Raw genomic sequence first — 12111 nt, forward strand, 5'->3', positions numbered from 1 at the left:
TAGAAGAGAGCAGGACAGCAAGGCAGGCCTGTCCTGATTTGTCCTACCTACTAGGAGGCTTGACCCCTCGCTCCATTCTGGCCTTTCCGGAAGCCTGTGAAGCTGGTTTAACGCAGATACAGACTCTGTGTCACTGGTGTGGAGCCTGCTCCAGAACTGCCCTTTGAGAGCTCCAGGAGACTCTCCGGGTCACATACCCAGGTCTCCCGATTTCTGGGCCTGGTGCTTGAGTAACAGGCCCAGAGGCTCATTGGGCTCCTTGGCCTTGCTGTCCCCCCTCAGGCCTGCCTTCCGGCCTGCTCCTGCCACCTCCTGGGCCTGGGCCCCTGGGGGTCTTGCTGACTGACCCCTGGGGCTGATCTCTGCGCTTCCTGCTTCCGGGGACCCTCCCCCTCCCCCGCCCTCGCCCTGCTGGCCACAGCTGTTTTCTCAAAGTGTGTTCCGCAGGATGGAACGGGTTATTCTGCCAGATAAGGTTTCTGTTGCCCAAGACAGACCTTGAAGAAGTTCCTTGCTGAACAGAATTCACTGGCCACTTTCCTGGAAGGACTTCCCAGAGCCTTTAATATGCTAATGCGCATTCTGAATTTCCACGGGGGCGGAGAATTAAAATGCGAAGGGTGGCGATTTATTACAAAGAAAGGGAGAGCCGTGCCACCAGGCCTGAGCAGGAACTGAAACCCAGGGCAGGAAAGGCAGTTTGTGACATTCTCCATCTCCCGCTCCTTGGTTTGTCTGGGTTGTGTTTTTTGAATCTCCGCCCTTTCTCTGTGGATCCTACTGCATTCATTTTCCTTCTCTCCACCCTCCCACCCTGACTCAAAAAAACATTGTGGAAAAAATACATGTAACATTGAAAGTACCATCCTAACCATTTTTGAGTGTATACAGTTCAGGCATGAAAAGAGGTTCTCACAACTGTGCATCTTGCAAAAGTGAAACATTGTGCCTGTTGAACAGCCTCATTGCCCTCCCTGCCCCCAGTCCCTGGCAACCACCATTCTACTTTCTGTTTTTATGGTTTTGACAACTCCAGGTACGGCATGTTGTGCGAAATCATACAGTATTTGTGTGCGCACACACGTGTGACAGGCTTATTTCCCTCAGCATTAATGTAGCCAGTGTCAGAATGTCATTCCATTTTAAGGCTGAGTACTCTTCCATTGTCTGTGGGGACCACAAGTGTATCCATTTGTCCGTCGAGGGACACTTGCGTTGTTTCTACTCACCCCCAATTTCTTTTCTGCTCCCCAGGAAGCTAAAACAATGCCTCGTCTCAGTTGTACATTTTACAAGTAGAGTCACTGAAGAAGAAAGAGAGGCCAAGCTGGTGTTCGCCCGCGCTCCAGCCCCTGCCTGGCCCCCTCGGCTTCTCTCAGCCTCCCTTCTGAGGGAGCCCCCGAGACCGGACTGGGGCACACTGCCCACACCTCCCTCTTCTCTGAGCTCCCTTATGGCACCCGGATGGTCCATGTGGATCATTCTCCCCTCATCTCTCATGTCCTTTGTTATTTTTCAAAGCTTGTTATTTTTGAGAGTGGTGGGGCACACACAACGGGGGGAGGGGCAGAGTGAGAGGGAGACACAGAATCCGAAGCAGGCCCCAGGCTCTGAGCTGTCAGCACACAGCCCAACTCAGGGCTCGAACCCACGAACATGAAATCATGACCTGAGCGGAAGTCGGACGCTTAACTGACTGACCCAGCCCCAGCGCCCCTCGCGTTCTTTGTTCTTTACTTCCCCCATCAACTTTTCCTCTCTGCATCCTGGTGCCCGATCGATCGAGGGTGGGTTGTCCCTGGGGGCAGGTTGAAGAAATGAAGGTGCCATAGGACTGAAGTGGCTCTGGCCCCAAACTTGGCCACAGTGGGCCGAGAGAGGCTTTGGCTGGGTCCTCCTCCTTGCTCAGGGGTCCCTTGCCTCTGTCCCAAGTATGTGTCATTAAACGTGGCCTTCTTTGAGTAGACCCTCGGGTCCCCCAGACAGAGAAGTCTGCTGAGTGTGCAGAGATACCCAGTTGCCCTTTTTTCTTCCACAGGAAGTGGTGCATTTTGGTTCAGTAATACTTACTCCACTTGCCTCACCCCCTTAAAAAGGGAGAGGCGAGAAGTCAAGCCCGAATTTCCCTTGTAAGTCTGAGAGCTGGCCTCCGTGAGCAGCTTTGTAAGGGCGAAACCTTCCCGACATCATCATGTATGGAAAGGAGGGGTGGGAGAGGGGATGGTCATGGTTGCCGGCCTACCTGAGCCACGGCTTTCTTACAGTTACCTCGCTCCACCTGCCAACAGCTCCCTGGGGAGGACCCGGCTTGAGGTCCCTGAGCTGGAATTCAGACTGACAGCCTCGGATTGGCCGGCCCTAGAGCTTCCTGCCGCTGCTCCCTCTGTACACACTGCCTCCCCAGCCACCCCCTCCAAACTTAACCCAGGGGCCTGCCTTTTCACCAAGACCGGACACAGATTGTTACTAGAAAGTGCTGTGGCTTGAGAGGGCCCTTTATTTAGTGGTTCTCCAAACTCAGCAATGATCAGAATCAGCTGGGGAGTTAAAAAAAAAATTTTTTTTTTGAATCAGTGTGTTGGAGTGGTGCCCAGAAGGACATTTTAAAACATTTCCTGGTGATTCTGGTAATCAGCCACTGTTCTGATGTCTCCTGCGTTTTCCAGTTGAAGACCCTGGGGACCAGAGGGATGAGATGCCGTAGCCGAGGCCACTTGGGCCTGTTGGAGCCCGTGTCAGGCCTGGTATCCGGCCTCTCAGCTCCTCCCTCCGGCTCCTGTGTGTTTTCTCACACCGCCACCCCTGCTTGTAAGGGGCTAGCCACTAGGACCCAAGGAGGGCCTTCACCGCAGGTGAACCTTGCTGCCCAAGGCCAGAGATTAGGGAGTGGGGAGAACCGGCTCCTGGAGTCCTTCCCCAAGGACCGCTCCTCTGGGAATGGGAGTGGCAGGAACCGCCCTTCATTAACAGGTTGTTATCAACAGGGAAAGGATGGGGGCGCCTGGGTGGCTCAGAGCATCTGACTCTTGATGTGGGCTCCGTGCAGGATTTCAGCGTTCATGGGATCGAGTCATGTGTTGGTCTCCACACTGAGTGTGGAGCCTACTTGGGATTCATTCTCTCTCTCTTTCTCTTTCTCTCTCTGTCCCCACTCTGACACTCTCCCCCACTTGTGTTCTCTCTCTCTCTCTCTCAAATTAAAAAAAAAACAAACAGGGAAAGGATGGGTGAGGAACAGGTAACTCCAGGAAAGCTACTCATATTTTATGGGCAGTGAAGGAAGAGACATACCCATTGCCCCAGTTGGTACCCCTCAGTTGCACACATTTGCTTGTTCATCCATTCGTTCAGCAAATACTTGTTGGGCCCCCAGTGTGAGTTAGACACCACAATAGGCATTGTAGACATGCTGTAAGACAGATGCAGCCCCCTGCCCCCCACGCTGTGGCTTAGACGTCTGCAGGGTGTATACTAGAGCCGCATTACTGAGCCTCTTGATGCAGCCTTTGTTATTAACAGTAATGACGGTCTTAGACGTCTAATTTTCTCAACCATTCTGTCAGAGGAGGAAACGAAAGCTTGGAGAGGTTAACCCTCTTGCCCAGGGTCACACGGGGAGTGATAGAATCTGAGTCCCATCTCTGTTCTCTCTCTACTGCCTCCTGCATCGTGCTCCAGCTCCATATCAGGGGCAGTTGTAAGGAACAGCCAGGGAGAAGGCAAAGCTTTCTTTGCTCTAGGACGTGAGCCATGTCAGGTGTCTTTTAGAATTTAGTTCTAGATAAGCTCCTGGAGAGACGCAAGGCTGCCTCTTCTAGAGTAAACACTTTGCATTTCCCATAGTGCATTCAAGCAAGGCAAAGGCTTCCCCCTGCCAGTCAGGTGCCCTCCTGCTTGACAAGGACGCTTCTTCGCTTGCTCTTGTTTGCTTGTAATGTATCCTCCATTATTAAGTCCTTTCAGATACTTTTGGAAACATGTTAGACTAGAAAACGAACAGAAAGGCACAGGGACACAGACCCCATCCAGCCCTGCCCGGCACTCCCCGGAATGTGGGCCTCCGTGTCCGGCAGCCGGCTGGCGGGGCCGGCGGGTGTTTTCACTGGGCTAAAGTGGTGAACTGTTGATAAAGCGAAATTTAATTTAAAGAACAGTTTTATGATCAGAGGTAGTCTTTGTCGTTTTTGTCTTTAAGCATTAAAAATATGTCTTTTCTCCTAGAAAATGATTCTAATAGAGGGCAGTGGTGATTGTCGCTCATGCTGTCACTGTTTTATGTCCTTTCTTGGCAAAATGAAAAGTTGCCAATGATGTGCGCATTTTTTTTTGTGGTTTCTATGAGCTGGTGAAATCTGAAAATGACTATTAATTTTATTATTTTTTTAATATAGTTTGTTGTCAAGTTGGTTTCCATATAACAGCCAGTGCTCATCCCAACAAGTGCCCCCTCCATGCCCATCACCCCGCTTCCCCTCTCCCCCACCCCCATCAACCCTCAGTTTGTTCTCAGTATTTAAGTCTCTTGTGGTTTGCCTCCCTCCCTCTCCTTAACTATTTTTTCCCCTTCCCCTCCCCCATGGTCCTCTGTTAAGTTTCTCCTGTTCCACATATAAGTGAAAACATTTGGTATCTGAAATGACTACTAATTTTAAAACATTTATTTACTTTTTAATTCAAGTGTAATTAACAGTGTTATATTAGTTTCAGGTGTACAATATAATGATTCAACACATCCCCACATTACTCAGTGCTCGTCATGATAAGTGTACTACTTAATCCCCACCACTTATTTCACCCATCCCCCCCCACCTGCTTTCTGCCAAACACCAGTTTTTTCATTATAGTTAGGAGTCTGCTTTTTTTTTTGTTTTTTTTCTTTGTTCATTCGTTTGTTTAACTTCCACCTGAGTATTAATTTAGATCATTGGCTTTCACACTGTTCCTCCGAGCCCTTGTGTTGCTGGGTGGGGAGGTGGGGTGTCTCTTGCCTCTGAGTTGAGAGGAGGGCCCAGGGCCCTTCACCCCCTTCTCAATTAGAGGAATTGTTCTTCAGTTTTCTGTATTAGGTTTGGGTATGATTCTGCTTGGTGTGGCAGAAGGGTATCCCTGCTAGTGACTAGAGACCTCTCCTCTAGACTGCATGTGTTGAGTGGAGGAAAGCATGCTGTTTGTTGCTTTTGCAGGACTGAGGCAAGGTGGGTCTTTCACCTGGGAGATACTGGGTTCTCCAGAGAGACCAAGCCAGAAGAGAGATGGTGAGGGGAATGTGTGTGAATGTGGAAGGAATTGGCTCGTGTGATTATTTTGGAGGCTTGGGAAGTCAAAATCTGCAGGGCAGGCCAGCCCGAAAGTCAGGGCAGAGTTGGTGTTGCAGCTCAAGTGCAGAGACTTTCTGGAGGCGGAGTTCTTTCTTTCTTGGAGGACCACAGGAGTTTTCCTTCTTCCAGCTTTCAGCTGATTAGACGGGGCCCACGAGGGTTATGTGTTTTACTCAGTCTGATTTAAGGGTTTAAATCACACCTAAGAAATACCTCCATAGCAACATCTAGACTACTGTTTGGCTATAGTTGGAGCCAGTGTGAGTGCTGTGGTCTTGCTGCGTTGACATGTGGATTAACTGTCACACCTACGCCAAGTGCCCAGAAAATCTGACGGGATAACAGAGATGGATGGGGAAGACCGAGCTTCTGCCTCAAGGAGACAAGGCTGTCCACAGTCCAACTTCAGAAGACAAAATGTGAAGTGCATTTAGAGGAGATGTGGGATGAGGCCCAGAGGGCCCCCGGGAGATGCCTGGTTGGGGCTGAAGGGCAGAAGCATTCAGACCATGGAAGTCCCAGATAAGTGAGAACACAGGCTTTAGGACCAGAGTGGGAACAACAGGATGATAATACTTCCATTTGACCAGGTCTCTGAGTTTTTTAAGGGTTTCATATACATGGTTTCATTTGATGTTTGTGAGAATCCTGTTTTGTTTTGTTTTTTTAATTGGGGGTCCCGAGGTCCAGAGAGGTTAAGGGATTCCTCAGGGGTCACACAGCTTGCCATCTGCCTATTCCGAATCCTGCCCCCCAACCACATCCCCCTTTGCTGGGCATGAGATCTCTGTGTGTATGTGAAGGAGGAAGCAGGAAATAAATGTGTTTCTCACCAAGAAATCCCATGAAACTCTGAAAATGGGCAGTTTTCTCTCTGTCTCCCCACGCCGGGTTTTCTTTTTCCTGTTCGCCGTCCTCATTAACTTCCTCCGCTTTGTTTTCTTGCCCTCCTCTAGACGCGAATGCAGAGTTTGAATCCGGATCCCAAAGCGCAGTACACAAGTGTCTACGGAGCCCTCAAGAAGATTGTTCGGACTGAAGGCTTCTGGAGGCCCCTGCGCGGCCTCAACGTGACGGTGCTGGGCGCCGGCCCGGCCCACGCCATGTATTTTGCCTGCTACGAAAACATGAAAAGGACTTTAAATGCCGTTTTCCAACACCAAGGAAACAGCCACCTAGCCAACGGTATTTTGAAAGCGTTTGTCTGGAGTTAGAGAGCTCTCTCCTTCAACAGACCCTTCCCCAGGGCTCTCCTCCCTGTGGCCCGGCAGCCTGACGCCTCATCTCCGCCACGCTTGCTTATGAATAAAGAACTCTAGAGCCGTGTGTGCGCACACACCCAGACCCACGCACACACACACGCACACGCTTTTTTCTGTTTCCCTCCTTTGCTTTCTAAAGCCTGGGGGAAGTTGGTGACAGAGGTGTTTCAGTTTTCATTGTTGTGTGGGTTTTTCCAGTTTGTTTTGTTTTTTGTGTTTTTGCTTTTTTTTTCAAACACGCAAAAGCAATTAATGATCAGATCTAGGAAAACAAAACCAAACAAAACCCTGAATAGAAACAAAACTTTTCAATACTGGATTCCAAAAAAAAAAAAAAAGTTATCTGGACAGCTTCTTTGAGACTATTTAAAAAACTGGTTCAACAGGTCTCTACAACGTCAAGATGTAACTAAGCTTTAAAAGGTCAAGAAGTTTTATGGCTGACAAAGGATTTGCTGCAGCGCAGGCGACCTTTCCCACCTTAAGCTTCTGGGGATCTGGGAATTTCACTCCCGTCCTCTTCCGGTGTTGTCTCTCAGTGGCATCTGTGTGCGATCAGGGCACAGGCGGAGGAGGCGTTTTCTTTTGTTGTTTTGAGGGCGAGAGGCGGTGGGCGGGGGCTTGCATTGGCGTGGGGCTCCCACACAGGCATGTTTTCTGGGCCCAGCCCAGTGGCTCTTTCCACCCTCCTGTGGGTTTGGCTTTTGCCGGGTTTTGTGTGGGTACGGAGGGGGGCCGCGGAACGCAGCATGAGGTGTACTGGAACAAAATTCGTGTTTCAACAGCGGACAGGTGGAGTGACCAGCAGCCAGTCTTTCCCCTTCCCTTTTTGTTCTGCTAGGAGAACCCCAGAACGTCCCTTCCTTCAGCAAACCCTGGTAATAATAACTACCCGGCTGGTTTGCAAACATTTGTTTCACTTTTTAAAAATGGGCCCCTGGTTGCATTTATTGAGACAGGCACTAAGGGCCACACGCTGATGTCGTCCCTGAGCCCGTGACCTCGGGTTTGCCTTTTTTGAAACTGCCTCGTGTAAGGTTTAGTCCCTTGGTCACTGGACCCGGGGAGGTGGTTTGATGGAACCCAGTTCTGCCCAGCGGTTACTGCTTCGCTGTAACGTATGCTGTGGTTGCGTTTTGACCTTTCTTTCTGGTGGTAATTGTGTGTGCGGAGGGGGACGGGCTGCGTGCGCATTTCTGAAGCGTTATCCTGTGATTCTCATTCCTCCACCTCTGGGTGTTCATCTTCATGGCTGAGCAGCGTCACCTGCCCTGGGGAGGAAACCCAGAGCTAAAAGTGAAGTTCCAGGCCTGAATCAGACTTGGGAAGTGCCTGCCAGGCCAGGCGAGAACCTCGGAGGGGGTCTGCCGGGGACAAGTCAGAGCTTTGCAAACTAACCCTGGAAATCTGCCACGTGCAGATCTTCCTGATTGTCCGCCTCCCCTGCCTATTTTCGTGAAAATGCCTGGATTTGATTAAGGATTTTTAAAAATTTTCTTTTCTGACTTTTTCTCCCCTTTAGCTGTGTACCTAACATCATCCCTTTTGACTTCTCCGGGCTCAAGGGCAGAGTGAGTTAGTCTGTAGACAAAGGTGAGGGACAGGGGGAGACTTGAAATCTGGACATTTTTCCATTGGAGAAAGCCACGAGGTGTGGTTTCTGGGTACCATCCAACATCAGCAGGTCTAGCCTTCCCAGCATTGACTACGGATCTGCAGGATGAAAATGTGGGTAGCTGTGCCTGTGTTACCTTCCCCAGTTCGCCCAACAACCCGATTGTTACTTCACGTCTTTAAGAGTCAGTGCTCACCTGGGAGGAGCTGGTCGTAGATTTTGCTTCTTAGAAAAGCTGTGCAGGGTTGCATCTGATTTTAGGTTCCAGGAACTTCCTCCTAACACCCGGTCCCAGAGGGTAATTTTCTGGAGTTTGTTTTGCAGGGATAGCTGGGAGTATGGCCACCCTGCTCCACGATGCGGTAATGAATCCAGCAGAAGGTAATGCTTCATGGTCCCAGGGAATGGCAAGGAGGGGCTGTGCAAAGGGGCAGGAAAAAAGGTGGGGGGGGGGGGGCAGAAGGTTGGGCAAGGGGACTTCCAGCCCGTGGTCAGAATAAGCAGGAGAATTCTTTACAACATTAGCAAAGATCTTGAAAAGGGGCGAGCATTTGAGCTTATGATGTTCCTCTTAAACAGAGCTACTGACGCTCTGATCTGCGGACCAACAGCATCAGCGGCTCCTGGGAGCATGTGAGGAATGTGCACTCTAGTCCCATCCCAGACCTGCTGAATCAGAATCTCTGGGGGTATAGACAGAGAATCTGTTTTAATGTGTTTTTGATGAGAGAAAGAGACAGAGCTTGAGGTAGGGAGGGGCAGAGAGGGAGGGAGACAGAATCCAAAGCAGGCTCCAGGCTCTAAGCTGTCAGCACAGAGCCCCCCATGGGGCTCAAACCCACAAACGATGAGATCATGATCTAAGCTGAAGTCGGACGCTCAACTGACTGAGCCACCCAGACGCCCTGAGAATCTGTTTTAACAAGCTCGCTGGCAACCTCTAAAACCTGCACATGCACACACACACACACACACACACACCCCACACACACTCAGGCTTTTTTTTAACCTTTATTAACCCTAGGCAAATTTAAAGGGAACCTATCAAAGGCCATCATGAGAGTTTCAGTTCAATTTGCTTTTTTAAAAGATTTGAAATCACCATGGACCATCTGAAATACAACGCAAGTGTCGAGAGAAGAGTGTTAGGAACGACCCTGGACCCCTCACTCTACTCAGGAATTAACCTTTGGCCATCTTGTCTTAGCCAGCTCCTCCCACATCATGTCTTTTTGATTTTGAGTTTTGAGAGCACTATAAACCAGTTGTCAGATGTGCAGACTTGAGCCCCTAGCTGACTCGGGACCGTACAGTGAGGAGATTTGGGGCCTGGTATTGGGCCACTTCGCTGGGCTGTTGTCTGTGACATGTATGACTCTGTCCACCTTTCCCCCCATCTGAAAGAGGTCCCTGGCCAGAAGGGAAAATTCAGAGGTAAAATGTCAGCATTTCAAGTCTTGTGTTACGAGTTTGTTTTTGTCTCTTAAGGTTGAAATGTCTTATGTGCTCTCAGCTGCCTCCCATGCCCTGGCAGACAGGGACTCCTTGTTTTGACCTTCAGGGACTTGATGGGTCAGACAGGGAGGCGGGCTTCTGTTTTTATGTGTTAAAGGCAGCATGGACAGGGACCTGGTCAGGGACCACTTAATAGACCATGTCATCCCGGCAAGAATTTTGTTTCTACTTTTAAAGGTGAAACAAGTGAGGTTCAGTACCCTCTCTCCTCTTTGACACATTGATTTAAGGACTTAATTGCTTTCAAAGTAAAGACAAGCACCCTATATGTGCTCATTTGGCAGTGGAGGGGGGGGTATTCAGACTCTCAAGTCCGAGGGACCAGAGTTGGCCCTCATTGGCCTCATCCTTTGACCCAGCAGTTGACTTTGTCATTGAATTTGGGCTGACATAATTCCAGAGTTTCTTCCAAGTGCACTGTGACACACAGAAACTAAAAAACGCTAAGTCCACATACAGAATAAAAGGACGCAGGTGCAGCTGGGACGGAGAAGGGCAGAGAGACCAGGGCGCAGGATTCAGTTTTGTGGTGGGTGCGATGCTGGAGGCCTCCGGGATCCGGGGATCAGATCAGTGAATCTGGTCTGAAGTGGCTGCCTCGTTTGGGGACCACTTTGAACAGGATTCAGGCAGGAGACACCAGGCACTGGGTCCTGGGGACACCTTTGTAAATGGGGAGGGCCTAGAGCCGGCCCCGGTTCCTCAAGACTGGGGCTGCGTGTGTGCTAGCTCTCCGTGACCTGTTACCAGTGTGTCTAAACTTGCTTGTTTCTCTTTATGGCCCGGCTCCCATTTCACCCCGACCTGGGTGGGGCCTGTCCCAACCTACTGCCTGCCCGCGGCCCTAACCACAGTCGTCAAGCAGCGCATGCAGATGTACGACTCGCCGCACCGCTCGGCCCTCAGCTGCGTCTGGACAGTGTGGAGGACCGAGGGCTTGGGGGCTTTCTACCGGAGCTACACCACACAGCTGACCATGAACATTCCCTTCCAGTCCATCCACTTCATCACCTATGAGTTCCTGCAGGAGCAAGTCAACCCCCACCGGGCCTACAACCCGCAGTCCCACATCATCTCAGGCGGGCTGGCCGGAGCCCTCGCCGCAGCCGCCACCACCCCCCTGGACGTCTGTAAGACCCTCCTCAACACTCAGGAGAACATGGCCCTCAACCTGGCCAACATCAGCGGCCGGCTGTCGGGCATGGCCAATGCCTTCCGGATGGTGTACCAGCTCAACGGGCTGCCCGGCTACTTCAAAGGCATCCAGGCGCGTGTCATCTACCAGATGCCCTCCACTGCCATTTCCTGGTCCGTCTATGAGTTTTTCAAGTACTTCCTCACCAAGCACAAGCTGGAGAATCGAACTCCCTACTAAAGGAATGGGTTGTGGGCAGTGATTCCAGAATCTTTTCTTTTGAAAAGGCTTTCCCTGCCTGCTTCCGTTCCCTTGTCCTCACAGAGAGGTGATTTTGGCAGGGTGTTTTTACGGTGGGCCCTCTGCTCCCTGATGCCTTAGAGGGGACAGTGGGACAGCAGCTTGCCAGAAGGCCGTCCGCAGGGACATCCGAGGTGGTAGGTGGGGAAAGACCGGAAGGGAGGTGAGAAAGGGCTTTTTCTCTCCCTTCCTCTGATAAGAATGTAGTGTCTCTGCCTCACTGTAGCAGTCTCCTGCCCCAGGCTCGCGCAGTTCACACGAGAGGGGAGAAAATGTGCAGTGACTGAAAACATTAAAGAAAAACAAAGAGAGAGTTCTGTATATAAAAGTTCCAGCACACAGTATAAAACAGATGGATAATGTTTATCCTTTATTTTTCTATGTAGAAGTTTTTGGGTTTGTGCGTGTGCCTGTGCGTGTGTACTGAGAGCGTCTTACAGCTGGGACTGTAAAGCTGTTTTTAAAAAAAATAGCAGGCTCACTTCTCCCAACAGGTTAAGTTAAAAAGGCACCCAAGTGGCAAACTGCTGAATGCGGCCTGAAATTGTGTTGAGCGCCCCAGATGGAAGTTTCACTTGAATGTAAAATAATAAAGTTTATATTTTGAATTTCTCTTTTCATGGGGGAAAAAGGTACTTGGAAAACAAAATAATGAGATATTCTAGATACTTTTTTTCCCCTCCTTCTGTTCAGTCAGTCACCTTTGTGTGCCTTTTCCCTTTGTCCTTCCTAAAAATTCCAGGAGGAAAGAGCTGGCCCTGGGCACTCGGTCTTGCCGTGCACACACACACACCCATATATAATGGTGGCAGGATCCGTCTCACTCGAGGTCCATGGCCCCCGGTAAGGTTAGGATGACTCGTCTTATACCCACAGAGACCATTCCCGTACGCCTCTCGGCCAGCACTCAGCGGCTCTTGAAATGCCAATGTTTTCCTTGTTGGGCAGGCAGCTGGGATAGATCCT

At 50.4% G+C, this 12111-nt stretch overlaps 1 protein-coding gene across 10 annotated transcripts in view; it reads left to right on the plus strand.

Annotated features, from left to right (window-relative positions):
* SLC25A37 (solute carrier family 25 member 37) overlaps nucleotides 1–11757 on the plus strand; it is a 39028-nt gene extending 27271 nt beyond the window's left edge. For 6 of the 10 annotated variants that reach the window (XM_029937803.1, XM_029937821.1, XM_029937877.1 and 3 more), the window contains 3 exons: nucleotides 6275–6503; nucleotides 8520–8576; nucleotides 10565–11757. In XM_029937803.1, the coding sequence (XP_029793663.1) occupies nucleotides 6275–6503; nucleotides 8520–8576; nucleotides 10565–11085 (807 nt within the window). In that variant the 3' untranslated portion in view covers nucleotides 11086–11757. Of the gene's footprint in view, nucleotides 1–6274; nucleotides 6504–6542; nucleotides 8309–8519; nucleotides 8577–10564 lie in introns of those variants that run through there. The other 4 variants (XM_029937812.1, XM_029937852.1, XM_029937860.1 and 1 more) reach the window with 4 other exon arrangements.
* The last annotated feature ends 354 nt before the right edge of the window (nucleotides 11758–12111 follow it).

This window comes from Suricata suricatta, chromosome 1 (genome assembly GCF_006229205.1).
Source record: "Suricata suricatta isolate VVHF042 chromosome 1, meerkat_22Aug2017_6uvM2_HiC, whole genome shotgun sequence".
Lineage (NCBI taxonomy): Eukaryota > Metazoa > Chordata > Mammalia > Carnivora > Herpestidae > Suricata > Suricata suricatta.